The 18800-nt window shown below is 40.1% G+C and overlaps 1 protein-coding gene across 1 annotated transcript in view; it reads left to right on the forward strand.

Moving 5' to 3' along the window:
* LOC144531712 (putative flavin-containing monoamine oxidase A) overlaps positions 1–16241 on the forward strand; it is a 52614-nt gene extending 36373 nt beyond the window's left edge. The window contains exons 10-12 of the mRNA XM_078271972.1: positions 420–506; positions 3247–3347; positions 15923–16241. Of these exons, the coding sequence (XP_078128098.1) occupies positions 420–506; positions 3247–3347; positions 15923–16241 (507 nt within the window). The remainder of the gene's footprint in view (positions 1–419; positions 507–3246; positions 3348–15922) is intronic.
* The last annotated feature ends 2559 nt before the right edge of the window (positions 16242–18800 follow it).

Raw genomic sequence — 18800 nt, forward strand, 5'->3', positions numbered from 1 at the left:
CTCTTTTGTGCTGTGTAAGTACAAATTAGTTGTAAATATGTATACGTATATATATATATGTTTCTTAGGAATGTTCTTATATAGTGTACTTGGTTGGATTTACATTTACTGCGTTTGACTTTTGGCTTGTTGATTGTTTTGGTTTGCACCGGTGGGATTTTTTTCCAATGTCATTTCATAGAATTCTATATCTATTAGCAGTCCTGCACCAAATTAACAGGTTTTTGTTTTGTTTTTACCAAACAAATCAAGCGTTGCTGACCACGCTTGAGTTATTCAAATTGACTGCTGCTTCTTTTGTCCAGCTTGGATTGGTTTCTTGAATATGCATTCATATTTTTGCAGCCTGCTGTTATATTTCTGAGTGATGAGCGAGTGTAAAGTACCATGTTGGCACAGGCATTTTCTTTTGTTTGCAGGGTGGGGAGAGAAGAACAGCTGTGTTTTCCAGTCTGGTCAAATACCTAGGTCCTGAAGCTGCATCTTTCCTCCACTATGAAGAGAAAGTAAGTAGCTCAGTGGCAGATGTCTAATGTAATAAAACAATAATTTGGTTTCAGGGCAGAATTTTTTAGTGCCAAAATTCATGGTCTCTTTTTTTACCCTGGATTCCAGAGAGGAAAGCTATTTTGTAGGGCTGTCAAACGATTAATTTTTTTTAATCGCGATTAATCGCTGAATGTCTATAGTTAATCAATTAGCGATTAATCGCATATTTTGTCACATGATTAAAATTCTATTATTTTGCATTTCAGAACAGTTTTTAAGTACATATTAACAATCAAAAGCAATTGTTACCAGTGTATCTTGATTGGGAATCAAATGAATGCAAAGAAAGTTACTTTATGAACTTGATTTTAAGATTTGTAATTATTTATTTACTGTAAACAAAAGAAAAATGTGTGAATCTGTCATTATTGCACAATTCCTCCAAGTACCTAACTAAAAAACTAAAAATCCCTATCCTTACTAGAGTCAATATAGTGTTTAGTAACTCCTAAATAATGTTGATTACTCACTGACGTCCAGTGATCACCGGTTAATGAGCAGCTCATTTCTGTCCGTGTTAACACAGCCCATCTCCACTCTTACCCGGCGACAGAGAAACAGGCTGGATAGTCCGGTACACTGTTGTTTCCACAACAACAAAAACACAGCAGTCTCTGAACTCGCGTTGGGAGTTTCGTTGAAGTTGGATGTAGTCCAGTTTTTGTCTAATGAGCGGACACTTGCAAGCAGGATTGATGGAACAGGTGGCTGGCTAGCATTAGCTTTTACTTACTATTTTGTGTTGCAAAAGCTTTCATATCTGAACCCAATTTATTTATTCATAGAGTTATAGTGTAGGAAACAAGTCTTCCAACCCATACAATCACATAGGTCGTTTGTTCCTACCCTCTAATACAACCCACAGGAGCATTTCCTAAGTGAGCGTCCCTTACCAGTGGCAGGAGATTAACACGTCCTCATACCTAAATTAAAGGTTTAAATACACGATTAACATTGTGAAACGGTCACAGTTTGGTTAGGTTTTATGCAACAAAACTACTTTGTTAGGTTTAGGAAAATATCATGGTTTGGGTTAAAATAAGTAAAATAAGTTTGTTAGGTAACTTCAGTTACATATGTAACTTGAGTTACTTACATAACTGAACTTACAAGTTAATTTACATACGTTCAAAGAAGCTAACGTTAACTTTTGGTTTCACACGGGACACGAACAGCGGTCTCCTGTGTCAAAGTTCTGTGTTTGTTGGACCCATCCATCCACCCTGACCTCCTCCCTTTGTGGACTTTCCTGCTCTTTATACTATGTCACCTGACTTTCTCCTTTGCTCCCGTCATAATTAATACGGAGACTAGAGGTCGCCGCCTTTCGATTAACGTAAGTATAGGCTGTGATAGGCTGCTTGTACAAACGACCTATGCAGGGTTGTTTTTTGGGGGAGGACAATCTCGGTGTAGTGTACCAGGTGCTAAAGCACTTGCTAGTTAGCTTTAGCTCGATAATAGTTAACATAAAGCAATAATACAAATGGGGCAGGGGACGCCTGGGTAGCTCACCTGGTAGAGCGTGCACCCATATAGAGGTTTACTCCTCGACGCAGCGGCCGCAGGTTCAACTCCAACCTGCGGCCCGTTGCTGCATGTCATTGCCCCTCTCTCTCACTCCTTTCATGTCTTCAGCTGTCCTATAAATAAAGGCCTAAAATGCCCAAAAGAAAATCATCTTTAAAAAATAATAATACAAACGGGGGGCCCAACATGGGTTGAGGAAAGACCTGCGATTATCACATTTTTATTACCTCGAATTTGTATTCCAGCAATGCAATTGTTGATCCACATTAACCATGCTGTGTGGACCACATCTGTTTATAACATGATCCATACCAAAAAAAGAACCACCACGAAAACATAGGCCTATCTACTGTACTGTATATGAGAGGCAAATTGTAAAGGTCTTTGTCCAGTAAGATAAAAAAAAGGTGTTGTATAAATGCAGTCCATTTATCATTTACATGCCTAGTGCATCACACATATAGAAAATAGCTACTTAGCTCCATTAAATGATGCACAGCATACACAGGACGACTGTGAAACAGCACATTAGTCATGCAGAGAGTCCCCGGACTACTCACTTCACTGGTGAAAGGCAAGATTAAAAAGAAAAACTGCCCTGAGGAAACTGGAGGTAGGGATGTTAAGGGAGACATCACAATTTCACTTTAAGACTCAATGGGAACATCATTTTATAGACTAACAACTCAGAGCTGAGTGAAGACAAAAAAAGCTGATAAATTGATGGTAAAGTGTTATATATTATATTTGGCCTCATTATGGTAGACAAATGGGTATCAGTAAGTTCCTTGATGTGTTATACTAATTATTTCTGTACTTGTTTTTTATAAACAGGAAATATTAATGAGCCAATTACCAATTAATTTGGATTAAATTCCAAAATTAATTTTCATTTCGGTTGTGTGATCTTATTATTGTTCTTTCCACATGACGCGCTACAGGGTTCCATTCCACTCATCTGCATATCCATTTTAGGAGAAATGTTGGCGAGTCAACATTAACTTTTACTTGCATTTACTTTTAAGTACATTTTAGAATAAAGCCATGTGATAAATACAATTTATAATGGGTATATTATGTGATAATATTAGATTTTGTTTGCCATGGTTTTGGCCTATGCCATGAAATACTAGAATGTTGATGTCATTTAACTTTTCTGCTTTACAGGACTGGGCTAAGGAGGACTACAGCGGGGGCTGCCCTGTTAATGTCATGGCACCAGGTCTGCTAACATATTACCACCCCAGCCTGAGGAAGCCCTGTGGCAGGTAATCACCCCACTGATGACAAATACACCACGGCGTCACACCTTTCCTTCTCCCTAGACTTAGACGAGTCACCTTTCCTCCGGGTTCTCACCAGAACAAATGGTGGTGTACAGGAATGTCGTTCAGCCAACCGGCAGGACAGTTTCTAAATCTTTAATATAAATCTTTTTAAGAGCTCAAGTTTTGAGTTTATAGTTCAATAAATTCTATCATTGTACACTTGATGACAGTATGAAATATATTGACTGTGGTTGCTGGATGATCTTGCTATTTTTATACCACAGAAAGAAAAAAAAATCTGCACCAACCAGGTATTACTCACTGGCAACCAATGCCTACAGATCATTGACATGAGTCGTAGGAGTGATTATGCCTTCGCTGACACACATTAGTCCAGTTCTAAAGAAATGGCAGGAGGTCAGCAGCAGTGGTGTTCTCATAGGAAAACGTCCTATAATCCACTTCTTATGGCCTGTTCGGGGATGCACACAGCTGAACAAATGAGAGCGGGAGGTGGGGAGGAGGATGCAGGTAATGCATTTTCATAATGACATTAAGTCCGTGGGGAGCGGAGAAAGCTCATTACATAACGGGACTCAAACAGCGGCATGGGGCGGTAGCCCTTATTCGCATTCCTACCCCATATAGAAAATGGATCCTCAAGGACATGTTGTGACCGTGACACAAATCCAGCACGTGTAATGAAGACAAGCCCATGCTTGGTGGACAAAAATGCTGCCGGTGCTTCAAACATATTGTATTTACCAGCACGGTGGATTCCAGGGTGACGGAGTGTCGTGGATCATGAGATTTTGTTTGGGTTAGTATGTATCTTAATACTGACCACAAGTAGTTATCCTAGGTGGATATTAGGGGTGGGGGGGGGGAAATCAATTCACGTATCGTGATTTCTTTTGCAACGTTTAAAATCGATTCCTTTCCCAGAATAGATATTTCTTATTTATTTTTTTACCAATGATTCACCTAAATATTTACTGTTTATACGGTACCATCGGAGACAACTACATCATATCCGTTTCCAGCTAAACAGAAAGCAGAAAATCCATGTTATGTACTTCTATACACATGAAATAAATGTCAGACTGACCGACATGTGATGTGCATTATTTTTTAGAAAACAGTTTTTAGAAATGTCTCATATATATATTGTCTTTAGAAGGGTATAATTCAACTTTTGTTTTTGTTAAAAGGAAAAGAAAATTGCAATACTCAATACTATTGATTCGCAATACTTCTAGATGAGCAATAAATGAAATACACCCATGTATCGTGAAAGAATCGAATGGTCCCAGCCCTAGTGGATATACTATAACAGGACTCCGCCAGATGGATTGCTTCGCATTTGCTCGGCATATCCATCTGGGAACTTTCCGTTGGAGAACTTTTGGGAAGGGGCGAAAATACATGTGCCATTTTTTGCTCTTCTTTTAATGACGGAATACTTTCTAATTCAGATAAAACTTGCGCGATAGCTACGCTCATCTCATCCGTGGAAGCCGCCATGTTGTTTAGACTGTTGCTTAACAGTTGCTTCTCGTTCTCGCGTCACACCTAAACCTACCTCAAAACCAATGCTGATTGGTCGGTCGTTTGGCGAACGGCTCCAAATTTTCTCTTTCTCAAGATGCCAGACTGATCTGCGAGTGGAAAACTGGAGCTTGCGTGATCAGGACGGTCTCACGAGTCTAGATATACTATACCTGATTGCTCAGTATGTGAGATTTGTTTTTACATAGAGGCCATTGACTACTGGTGTGGTTACAGAGAGTAGAGACAAGAATGAGTAAGAAGAAAGAAAAGCTGCCAAGAACTCTAAATACTTTACTAAGTTAACAGCTCCAAAATGCATGCTGAATAAACTGCAATGACTCAAGAGTTGCTTTGTAGGATACTGAAACTTTTCAAAACTAATGGTTGTTTGTGCCGCTCCTCACATTGTTTGGATTATTACTACCAACAGAAAAGGATTAGTTCATTCAACCCATGATACAGAGTGAAACAGAATACATTTACAGTGTTTTAATACTAGGGTGTTAGTTTTATATGAAGGGAACTTTGTTTTGTGTAACAGTATCAGGCTTCTTTATTTTTACTATTTCAGAAATCAGTGTAGAGAATAAAAATGATGTGCCATAAGTCTAGTTATGGCACCTAACTCTGATAATTACAAGTGGCGCTCTCCATCAGAGGTCTACAGGCTTAGCAGATCATCTCTGTGTGTCCACACCGTGAAGTTTGCATCCATTCAGCTATGTCAGAATTAGTCCTTCTCTGAAGGGGCAGCAGCAACTCTGCTCCTCATCCTGAAACACCAGAATGATTCCTCAGGGAGCCCCAAAAAAAAGTGTTAGCACAATGTGCTCATATTCTTTTTCACAGCTTTTAAAAAAAGGTCAATGCCTGATGTTTACACCCCAATATGTACGTCGAAAGCCTGATTGTAAGCTAACATACAACAGCTCAGCAAGAAATGATCGTCATATAAATACATATGCTAAGCATAACGTCCCAGCACAATACTCAAAAAAACTCTCTATACTCAATACTCTAAAAACATAACATAATATATATAGGCAAAAATATTATCTTATCACAGCATCACGATCTTATTACGGTATTTAAGACTATTTAGCAAGTAACTAAAAGAAAAACCAAACTAATTTACCATTTCTTTTTTAAATATAGCCCTACAAGGTAACAAAACACCACACCAAATTCCATTATTAAATTTAACACTTTTCAAAATCCTTGTAAACTGGTTCGCCTGTTATTCCGTAATTTCCTTCTTCCAAAAACAGTGGAAAACACCACCAGAAGCAAATGCCAGGAGTTGAGTTTTCATTCAAACAAAATTATGTCTGGTGTGTTCACTGCATGAAAAATTAATTAGAGAACAAAAGGCCACGCTGCCTCTTGAGTTACCATAAGACCAGTTGCTGACAAAGTAGCATTTAAAAGGCCATTTTTATAAATGGAGCCTGCCGCATTGCTCCTCACAGACTGTATAAAATATGGAGTAATCTCTCTGACGTCATCCATAGGTTTCTTTGAGACATCATCAGATCTGCCTTTGACAAATACATCTCTTTAATCTTCATTCTTTGTAAACTTCACTCAGTATTTAGAATGTCAGGAATATTATTTATTTTATTGACATTTTAGGTTACTTTGTTGTCGTAAACATTACAGTTGCTGCTCTACAAACAACATTTAGCCTAGTTATATTTAATTATTTAGTTATATTTAACTACTAATCCGGTTCGGAATTTAAAGCTGTAGTGCGTAACTTTTTGATATTAACAAATGTCCGTTGCATTCAAGCCATTGCCAAATGAGTTGATACAAAGCTAATTAACACTATCAGCTCCAAACAACTCTCTCTGTATTTCTCACTATTGCTAGGTTTAGAAGATTGTTTTGTCCAGTGACTTTCCCATCCAGAAACACGAATGAAGATAATTACCTTTTCTAAATTCAATTCAATTTTATTTATAGTATCAAATCACAACAAGAGTTATCTCGAGACACTTTACAGATAGAGTAGGACTAGACCACACTCTATAATTTACAAAGCCCCAACAATTACAACAGTTCCCTCAAGAGCAAGCATTAGCGGTAGCTATTGCGACAGTGGCGAGGAAAAACTCCCTTTCAGGAAGAAACCTCGGCACCCAGACTCTTGGTAGGCGGTGTCTGACGGTGCCGTTTGGGGGTGTGATGAACAGTGGTAGTAATAGTCACAATAAAGATAATGGAACAGTGACTACAATGGTAGTCGTAGTAGTTCATGTCATAGTAGGGCACAGCAGGGCGTTACGGGGTGTACTGTGGCACAGCACAGCATGGGTGGACGCGGTAGGACACAGCAGGATGCAGCCGGACACTGCAGAGAATCGCAGAGCGTAGCAGGGTGTAGCAGGTCCCTAGCGACAGCTGCAGCCAAGACCCAGGTCTTGGTGCCACCCTAATCCAAGGCGATATTCTGGGTGAAGAAGAAACATAAGGACTCCGGGGAGTAAACTCCCCAGAGCTAGGTTAGTAACAAGCATTTCTGGGAGAAGGATGCACATAAAAGGAACAAATGAAAAGAGAGATGAGAGAGCAGCTCATTGTGTCATAGGGAGGAAGGAACTTCCCCAGCAGTCTAGAATTATAATAGCATAACTAAGAGAGGCAGGCTAAAGAGAGGTGCCAGGTCGGGCTTGAACTCTCCCCTGCGGGAACGGGCTGTACTTCCTGCCTCCCTCTACTCTCACTATATTATTGATTATATGATAGTTAGATCTGATGACTATGAGGAGAAGCAGAGGGAAGCTGGGGTGCTGTGTCTGAAGCTATACACCCTGCCCCGCCGGTCTAGGCATACGCTGCAACTCCTCACTCCCTAACTATAAGCATTCGGTTGGGGAGATTGTTTTTGAGGAACGTTTGGCCGATCCAGGCAGTGTAGGCCACCGGACCGTCTGACTACTGCATCCCTCAGAAGCTTTCGCGATGGAGCCCTACTCGTGGCTCTCTTTTGGCCGCAAACCATCTCAGTCCAGGATGTCTTGATAACCGGTGTCGAGCAAGAAGATGGACGTTGGCAGGCGGCTGAGTCCCATGGCGCAGTATCCTGGGAGGCCGCCGGGAGAGATGAGATCCGGAGCGACTGATTATGAGCCACGTCCCTAACTATAAGCTTTATCAAAGAGGAGGGTTTTCAGTTTATTCTTAAATGTGGTGACGGTGTCTGCGCCCCGAGCCCAGACTGAGACCTGGTTCCACAGGAGTGGAGCCTGGTAGTTGGGACAGTAACGTACTAAGAGCTCTTCTAGATATGATGGTGCTTGACCATTTAGAGCTTTGTAGGTCAGGAGAAGGATTTTAAATTCAATTCTGGATTTTACAGGAAGCCAATGCAGAGAAGCTAGTACAAGGGAAATATGGTCTCTTTTCTTAGTTCTTGTCAGAACACGTGCTGCAGCATTCTGGATCAGCTGGAGAGTCCTAAGGGACTTATTTGAGCATCCTGATAGTAAGGAATTACAGTAGTCCAGCCTGGAAGTAACGAATGCATGGACTAGTTTTTCAGCATCGTTTTTAAGATAGGATGTTCCTGATTTTGGCAATGTTACGAAGATGGAAAAAGGCTGTTCTTGAGGTTTGTTTTAAGTGGGCGTCAAAGGATAAGTCCTGATCAAAAATAACTCCTAGATTTCTGACAGTAGTGGTGTAGGCCAGGGCAATGCCATCTAAGGTAGCTATATCTTTAGATAATGAAGTCCTCCACGCTTGAAGTTTAGCTAACTGACCGCTTTCGTCTGGCTTAATTGACAGATATAATTGGGTGTCGTCTGCATAGCAGTGAAAGTTAATTGAGTGTTTCCTAATGATATTGCCTAGAGGAAGCATATATAAGGAGAATAGAATTGGTCCAAGCACCGAGCCTTGAGGAACGCCATGGCTAACTTTAGCGTACCTGGAGGATTTATCGTTGATATTAACAAATTGGGATCGCTCAGAGAAATAGGACTTAAACCAGCTTAATGCGATTCCTTTAATGCCAACTAAATGTTCCAGTCTCTGTACCAGGATGGTATGGTCAATAGTGTTGAATGCAGCACTAAGGTCCAATAAGACAAGTATGGAAACAAGTCCTTTGTCAGCAGCAGTTAGAAGGTCGTTAGTGATTTTCACCAGTGCCGTCTCTGTGCTATGATGCTTTCTAAATCCTGACTGAAAGTCTTCAAATAGACTATTTCTATGTAGAAAGTCACATAACTGATTAGCGACTACTTTCTCAAGGATCTTGGGGAGAAAGGGAAGGTTAGATATAGGTCTATAGTTGGCTAAGACCTCGGGATCGAGGGTGGGTTTTTTCAGAATAGGTTTTATCACAGCTACTTTAAATGACTGCGGTACATAACCTGTTAATATAGACATATTGATCGTGTCTAATAATGTGTTTACCACGGGTAGTACTTCTTTAAGTAGCCTCGCTGGAATGGGGTCTAGGAGACAGGTAGTTGGCTTAGCTGAAGAGACCTTTAACATTAATTGTTGAAGGTCTATAGGAAAAAAGCAGTCTAAGTATGTATCGGGTCCTGTCGTTTTCTCCAGCCCCCCTGCGCCCAATAGTGAGCAGTTAGAAGCTGTGGGCAAAAGGTGATGAATTGTATCCCTAATTGTTATGATTTTATCATTAAAGAAGGTCATGAAGTCATCACTGCTCAGAGCTATGGGAATAGATGGCTCAATAGAGCTGTGGCTATCTGTCAGCCTGGTTACAGTGCTGAAAGAGTCCATTTTTTTTTAATCCTCCGTGTCCTCCTTAGCTGCTAGCAACTGTGTGGAGGAGGGGTGGGGGGGGCGCTTGCGCGATCACGTAAGGCTTGTATCATGTGGACGCGCCGACAGTGTTGTTGTCATCACTTAGAATTCCTCATGGGGTCGACAGAAACTACGCACTATAGCTTTAAAGACAGCCAGGCTGATATAGGAAATGTATAGCTAATATGCACACGTCAATATTGAACAGTATCGCACATCTAGTAGGGGTGTAAGATATATCGACTCAATATCGTTATCGCAATATCACGTTGCACAATATTATATCTAGGGTTGCAAGATATATTGACTCAATATCGTTATCGCAATATATCGAAAGTGTCGCAATAAGTATGCAATATTTAGTTTATTTTGTGGAGCGCTGCGTCCCGTCCGTTGGCTGTGTGGCTTAGTTGTGTTTGATTTAGAGCCCGGTTGAAACGCTATAATGATAGCCAGTTACCGTGCCACTTGCACATGTTAGTACACATCAGCGCACGGGTCCAGTATGTGACAAACCTTATGGACCGTACCACGTGTGTGCATATTTCCAAAGAGTGACAGTGTAAGTGAAGAAATAGATGAACAGAACGGAACGAATCAGAGAAGCGAAAGAAAAGTTGTGTCCTGCTTCTTTATTTATTTATTTTATACTGTACAACCAGTCAAACATGTCCTGTTCTGCAGACATGGTCGTTATTTATTTATTCATGTTGTACCAGTCCAATATGACAGTCAGTTGAAATAAACCTTGTGTTGTAAGAAAACTTGTTTAATTTGTTATGAATCTACTTTGAACGCGTTTTCCCGTAACTTTCCCGGAAAGGTTTAAAAAATATCTAAATTAATATCGATATCGCAATATTCATAATCGATATCGCAATATCACATTTTGTCAATATCGTGCAACCCTAACATCTAGAGCTGCAAAGAATTATTGATTAAATCGCTTAGTTGTCAACTAATAAATAATTTGCCAAAGTAGATAATCGATTAATCGGTTTGAGTAATTTTTTATAAAAGTAAAAAATGTTCTGATACCAGCTTTTTAAAAAGGTGATTATATTCTACTTTCTTCACTTCTCTATGACAGTAAACTGAATATCTTCACATTGAACATCACAACTGATCTCAATTCCAAACGTGTTAAATGTGTTTAAAAGGCTATGTAATCAAACACAAAAAACAGGCTGCACCACAAGTTAAATAGTGTCCATCATTGTTGTTTATTAGGTCACCATAAGGACAGCTATACACACCTTTAGTTTTTTGGGCATTAATTACAGACACTTCTTTACTGAATGTAAAAGCATAGAGGCGAGAGGGATAAAATGAAGCCTTGTATCTCTCAAGTATTAACTACAATTTAGTCTGTCAGACAGTTCATGCAACATTTCATATTTCTATATACAGGCATATAATTATATTTAAGAACAAGTAATACCAGTTTATTTCAGAGAATGCTTTTAGTCACTGTGATCAAATGCGCAAGAAAGGTTCATGACGGAATAGAAAGTAAGCTTTAATCTTCCTACAGGCTGTATTTGTGCTTAAGGTGACAATGTGGACTGGTTCCTTTCTAAATCAATTTTGTTCATCTGCTGTTATAGTATCTGACTCAGCCCACTGAGAAATGTGATTACATTAAACACAGCAGAACAGTTTGTATACAGTGGAGGTCAAAATGATATCCCACTAGCTCAGAGGGATTCTTTTATCTTTATTCCCAGTTTTATAGATGGGATTAATCCTATACATGTGCATTTCAGAAAATCCTCCATGTCTGAGACTTTAAATGGTAGTCCACCATGTTCACATGCTGTACCTTTCTCGACAATTTTATAAAAACAAAAGCATTGCATAACTTTCATGGGTGCCTTTAAAGCTTTAGTGCGTAACACTCTCTGGATTTGTCAGTATGGCTATGTTCAGAAGATTTTGTCGTGCGGTGACTTTCCCGCGCAGAAATTTGAGTGAAGATAATTACCTCTTCTGAAGAGTCCATGTTTGTTTAATCCTCCCTGTCCTCCTTAGCTGCTAGCAACTGTGTGGAGGAGGGGTGGGGGCACATGCGCGATCACGGAAGGCTGGTATCATGTGGACGCGCCGACAGTGTTGTTGTGATTACTTAGAATTCCTCATGCGGGAGACAAAAACTATGCACTAAAGCTTTAACTCATCTTATAACCGCCTATTTAAACAAGACACCAATCAAGTTCAATCAAGACCACGAAGCTCTTCTCAGTATAATGCTGCTGATCATTATACCGTTTATTGCCACCTGCTATGCATGTCGCTGTAATGGTTGTGTTGATTAATTTCTCCCTACAACCCCGTATTATTTTTTTTTATTACCATACTTGGTGAATACATTGCTTTCCTTTTTCATTATCATTTGTATATTGTTTATCTCAGTGATCATTGGCTTTGTCGCACTCCTAGTTGAGTCACTGCTGTATGACTATATTAGAGAGCCCCTCAAACAAAAGTGTATAACCATGTGTTGCAGTAAAAGGTCTTACACTTGGGGTGACGTCAGGCAACTTCAACAAACTACATTTTTCAGGATCAGTTTGAGAAGACCCAGCAGGCCTCATGACCTCTCAGTGGCAGGTGGTGTGCATTACCAACTCCAAGCTTGTTGTCATGTTGCCAAAAGGCCTTTTAGTCTGAGGGCTTCTTTCTGGGTATTCTGCTGATGAAAGTCTAAAGTAGCATCTCTTAGGCTGGACTGAACACTCAAAATGTTCCTGAACATTTCTCACTGCAGCTTTGGCACACACTGATCCTCTGTTCACTCCTGACTCTCATCCAATTTCTTGTCAGTACCCTTACTGAATAGTAACATCCCTTTGTGAAGTCCATTGTCATGGTGAGCTTTACAGCACCAGAGAAGTGTGTATATTGAGTCCAGACGAAGCTTGTTTGCTGCTGAGGCCTCCAAGGCCCCGCAGACAGAGTGTAGATTTCAAAACAGGAAGCATACTTCTTGCTAGGCAACCACCGAATCACCCGTCCTCATTCAACTGTTATTTTTCTGTGAAGTTAAATGACATCAGCTGGTTTTCCACTCTGAAGTTTTTTCAACTTGAGGCGTTTAGGACGCTCCTGCAAAAGCTTAGCAAGGCAAAAGATCAGCAACTCAAAAGCAGCGAGTAAAACGCTTCATTCTCATTGAAAATAATTACAAAAAGCCACCCCAGGCTTATAAACATGCTCTGTCTGATCCGGGCCTAACTCTGCTGTTCAGATAACCTAAATTAATCATCAAGGATACTGGCCAGATTAAAGGTGCTAAAAGGGAGCCATTCTCCATTCCTCCGATTGATGTACAGGGTTTGGGGCTGGTATAGTAGAGGAACCTTGAAGCCAGTATGATGGGCGGGTAAATAAAAGAGCAGAAATCTACCATAAGTGAACACTATCCTTCGAATGGTGAATTAGCGGAACATCTGGTGTCTTAGCGCTTTCAGAGTGTTTAGGCCCGTTCACAGCTATAACGTTGATGCTAACTTTATACTCCCCTACACACCTCTTTTTTCTCTCTCTCCATATGCTCTCCACATTGTTAGCATGCTCCTGCCTTAAGGCAAACAGAATCAGAAGCATTCAAAGAGCACAAATCATTCTACTCTTCCGTTTTTGTTGGTCCCAGAATACAATAGCACTAGTTACTGAATAACAGAGTTGAAGAAATTGGTACTTTCTGTACAGTTAACATCACCCAATCAAAGTGTCCATCCACTCCGTTAGAACATGCCATCACATTTGATCATATCTACTGGAGGCTTAGCCAGATGTGGACAGAAGCTAGAAAACTTTCATATTCTACTTTTGTTATGACCTCTGCTTCTCTGTCCTCAACAGGGAAAATAGCCTATGGAGGGCTAAAATTAAAAGGACGCATCATTCATGTTGGGCTTTAGTTCGGCCCCACCTCACCAATCAGTGGGGCCATAGGAACTAGCCAAGAGACCAGCCCCTCCATCTGTATCCCAGAACAGCGGCCTTTACTTTTCGCTGAACTAGCAGTAGAGTTTTCTCCTTTCTTCACCACATTGTTTATAGTGCCGTGAAGTGGTTTCTCAGACCAAGGAATGATCTCTTTACCACTCCCCTTACTCTTGGCCTCATGGTCAATGGACTGGAGCTCTGAGAAAAGTAGCTAAGCTCCCCTCTGGGGGTGGGTGGGTTGTGATTAGAGATAGACCGATTATCGGCCCTGGCCAATTATTGGGCCGTTTTTTCGCAGTTTGCAGATGATCTGTATCGGCGTTTTATTTGCCCGATTACCGAAAAACATTTTATTTATTTATTTACACACATTATATATATATATATATATATATATATATATATATATATATATATATATATATATATATATATATATATACACACACACACACACACACATATATATATATACACACACATATACATATATATACACACACACACACATATATACACACACATACACACACACATATACATATATATCATTTCCCCTCTCTCTCCCCTTTAATGTCTTCATCTGCACTGTGAAAATAAAAGGCCTAAAAATGCCCAAATAATAATCAAAAAAAACAAAGTGCGCTACTTTGGCTCCGTTACAGCTCTGTGTCTGTCCCTCTGCTTCGGTTTCACTCACCCCTGAGTCTGACTTAATGTCCTGCCCACCACACTATCTGACTCTTTTACTGTGTATTATGTTGAAAGCTTCAAATTTATTAAATATTGCATTGTCACTGTAAATGCATATCAGTTCCAAATATCGGTTATTGGTTTCATTAATTAGTTGGCAGCAGCAACATCCACTGCCACATTTCCCCTCCCAAGCGTTGACTCCAATCCATCTTATATTTCATGTCGCACTAGATTGCTAATTTTACAGCGTTTTGAGAATGTCTGTTTCACAATCAATCCCAGGCCATCTTGCCAATAACAAAGCCGACTCAAGTTTAACTGTATGTTCAACTCCAAGGCACATGATATAGACTGATGTTGACAACAAACGTGGGCACCATGGGCAGAAATGTAACAGGTTTATAAGAAATCCTTGACGTTGTGTTTATTACATGGAGCAGAAGTAGCATTGTTATTGTGCTTTTCTAGAAAGCAACCCCTACAGGGTTGAACAGGCTCGATCTCATTTGCTGAGTATGTATTTGCAAATTTCAGTGAACAGAGACATGGAGCGTCAAAGCCAACAGAGGGCAAAACTGTATCAGTTTGTCAAAATAAAAATCCTATTAGTCAACAGCTTCACATGTGTAAACTGATAACTGAGTGTTATTGGCTTAAGACACTATATAAATGTGCTAAAAGTAGGGCTGGGCGATATGGAGAAAATCAATTTTTGACCAAATACCTCGATATCGATACTGCAACGATACTGTAGTGTTGACTATTGGTGCTTTCACAAAATATTTACACAATGAGATTTTAGATAAATAATCATCAGTAATGTGGATATAATGACTAAATGGGTAAAGGCAAATAATAGAACAGTTACAACAGTCTGGTAAGTTCAGAAAATGACATCACTTTACTGTAATGCAGCCTTTAAAACCAGGAAAAGACCACACATGCCATAATACGATATCCAAAATCTAAGACGATATCTAGTCTCATATCACGATATCGATATATCGATATATTGCCCAGCTCTAGCTAAAAGGCATGCAATTATTCCAATAAGAGGATAAAATGAATATATTTTCAAACAGCAACGTAAGGCTTAGCGTTTAGAAGGGGTGGAACGGCACACAGAAGTCACGGTTCGGTTCAGACATCACAGTTCGGTACAATGGAGGGAAAAGCAAAACAAAAATGCAGAAGGCAATTTTTTTTTATTATTGTGCATGTCTCAGGCTGTACCACCTAGTGTCATACAGTCTCTCCCTTGAGCTAGCTGCAACAGCCTGAAGTATGTAAAGTAGATGTAAACAGTGAACAATAAGTACCCCACATCATCTCCAGACTCCATCTGTAACTTCTAAACAAAATAAGACAATCAGCTATAGATTAGGTTTCCCTAAAGAAACACGTATCTTACAGTAGTTCCGCATTACATTAATTAATGTGCACACAAGTTTTATTTATTTTTAATACCGTGTATTCTCCGTGTAAATTCATGTACCAAACTGAGACGCCCGTACCGTTTCAGTTCAATACGAATACATGTACCGTTCCACCGCTAGTGTTTAGTATATAGCTAACGGATTTTCTTTGATTTACAGGATCCACTGGGCAGGCACAGAGACAGCCACCCTGTGGTGTGGGTACATGAGTGGTGCTGTACAAGCTGGTCATCGAGCAGCTCTGGAAGTACTGGCTGAACTCTGCCCCATGACCCTGACCCAGGAGGAGCAGGAAGCAATGCAGCACAGTCAAACTATCAAGGGTGCTGCAAAGCAAACACCATCATCCAAACGTGTGTACCGGTTCACAAAAAAGACTATGGTCATAGCAACACTGGCAATAGGTGCAGCTCTCCTGCTGTCTCACAATCAAAATGCATTGCTAAAGGTCAAAACTGCCTTGACAAAGGTATTTTAAACAACCAGGCACAGTATTTTCCTATTGTAACAGACCTGTAAAGCAGGTGTGCAATTCGACTGCCTACTGACAAAGTTTGAAAGTTAAAGTCAATTACAATATTTTCATTAGGCCTATATTGTACGAAAATAATTTCCCCATGGGATTATTAAAGTATTTCTGATTGCTCAATAGGTTATATCAAAATTACTCTATATTGACTTAGAGTGTGCAGATAATTGACAGTGCTCTTTAAGCATTTGAGGCATGTTCTCTGCCATGTTTCTTACAGTACAATTATATTGCGGTATAACAATTTTCATTATGAGTTGATTTACATTTATTTTTCGTTTTAATACAATTATTTTTATTAGGGACCCTCACTTTCATTTTTCTTTTATCATTTCCTCATAAAAGATTATAAGCATTCTTTTCTGTAGCAATACCTACAGAAATCCACGGGAGATATTTGCACCTCATGTCATTTGCCTTTTCAACATTGACAATTGTGTCCATAAAGTTTAGGATGTGCTTTTAAGCTTAGGGCCACTTTGCAGTGGGAAAATGGAGCTTTCATAAAGCATGCCTTACATTGTTTCCCAGAGAGCCATAAAACCTGCCTGAGTGGCTTGGAGCACAGCCACACATGCGTTTGTGCGCCCACAAAACCACCAACAGACATTCGAATGAGCATAAGATGGATGAACCAGTCACACAATGACAACGTCCCACAGAAAGTGATTTAATCGCTATCACTTGATTGCACAGTCGATTGAAAGGATTTTTGTCAGTCCCCATGTCTCTCCTGGAGTATCTCAAACGCCCATTGATCATTGGATGGTAGTCTGTGACTCCATTGGCGCCATGGCTTGCTATTTGTCTTTGTTGCAGTGGATATACTGCCTGTTCTCCCCAGTTTCATTTAAGCCAATACAGGTTGAGTCTAGAGACTAGTCTAACCGTGATCTGTGACCGATGGAGGAGCATCTTGGCGGCAGGGATTTAAATCTTTAACTGAAAATGTCTGGGAAAAGAAAATCTTAAGTGTGGGTGCACTTTGAAATAGTAAAAGATGATGCAAAGTAAGATGCAAGTTGTGAGACACCGCCCGATACAGGAGCACAGAAGTAAAAGAAGTCGAGAGCCTGCGCAGCAGGACAGACTTTTGCTCTGTGCGCTCCGCCAGCAGCCTTTCATATATCACAGAGGAAATGTTGTGTTTCATAACGAATCAGGAAGGATGACAGTATGCTCGGTATTTTGATGCTCTCAAAATAAGGGTGAAATGCAATAATGAATTTCAGTCCGAAATTTTTAAAGCCTGAAATACATAAATTAAAAACAACCATCTACCCTGCATAGTGGACTGTGTGTTTTTGTGTGCATGTGTCTTACATAAGGAATTACTGTATTACTGAAGCCTCTGTAAACACCTGTCGTAGCACTTGCCTTAGTGTTCGCCTTCGGGCAATAGCACCAACTTTAAAAATTCATACATTGCAGTGCAGTGTAATCAATTTTTGTAACCATAAACAACTCTTTCGTCAGTTAGAACCAGACCCTATGTGTTTAAGTTGATGTGGCTATCATACTAGGTTATGCTGACTTATAGCTTACAAGTGCAAGAGTATAATGCATTTCAACAACCCTGGAATAAATACTGCCTTTGTGAAGCTTATAATGTTCATGTATTCTAAATTATGTCAGCAAGGGGTTGATTCAACTCTGGCATATGTGTTGAGATTGCTTTTCATAGCATTTGTATGCAAATATCTGATCAAGTGCCTTTCAGTTTATGTTAGCAATGGTTTACTTATGGTCTCTGCTCCTCTTGGCCAAAGCAGTGTTCCTGTATACATCATGATCTTTAAAGCCGTTTTGCAAACTTAATGAGTCATTTGTGCAGCAGCATTTGCAGCTCTTACATAGTTACTTGGCGGTTTAAAAAGGAAAGTTGTTGTTGTCCATACTGCATGATTCTGCTTACCTTGCACGGCAGCTACCGTATTTTCTGGACTATAAGTCGCTCCGGAGTATAAGTCGCATCAGTCACATCAGTCAAAAAATGCGTCATGAAGAGGAAAAAAACATATAAGTTGCACTGGACTATAAGTCGCATTTATTTAGAAATTTATTTCACAAAATCCAAGACCAAGAACAGACATTTAATCTGGAAAGGCAAGTTATTAAACTACACAACAGCACACAGAACAAGGGGCTGAATACGGTAGGTGTCCGGTATGTTAACGTAACGTAACTGCACTGTTGACGAGCCTCTCCCAGCAGCACGTTGTTCAAGCACCCATCTGTGGACTCGTTCCTCCAGCTCTGGCCATCTGGATTGCAGCGCGCGACTAGCTTTCTCTGTTTTCTTCATTGCAGTAAGACTAACCTTTTCGCCAGTCCCTCACAAGTTTCTCACTCACTCCAAACTTTCGTTCTGCTGCTCGATTACCGTTTTTCGGCTGCGTATTTTACTACCTGCAGTCACCTGCAGTTTCTTTTCTTTCTCAGTTGTCTTTAGGAGCAGCATATAGTTGTCACAAGCCTAGAGTGCCTCTCGCGGCTGTAGATGGTAAT

This window comes from Sander vitreus, chromosome 16 (genome assembly GCF_031162955.1).
Source record: "Sander vitreus isolate 19-12246 chromosome 16, sanVit1, whole genome shotgun sequence".
Classification (NCBI taxonomy): domain Eukaryota; kingdom Metazoa; phylum Chordata; class Actinopteri; order Perciformes; family Percidae; genus Sander; species Sander vitreus.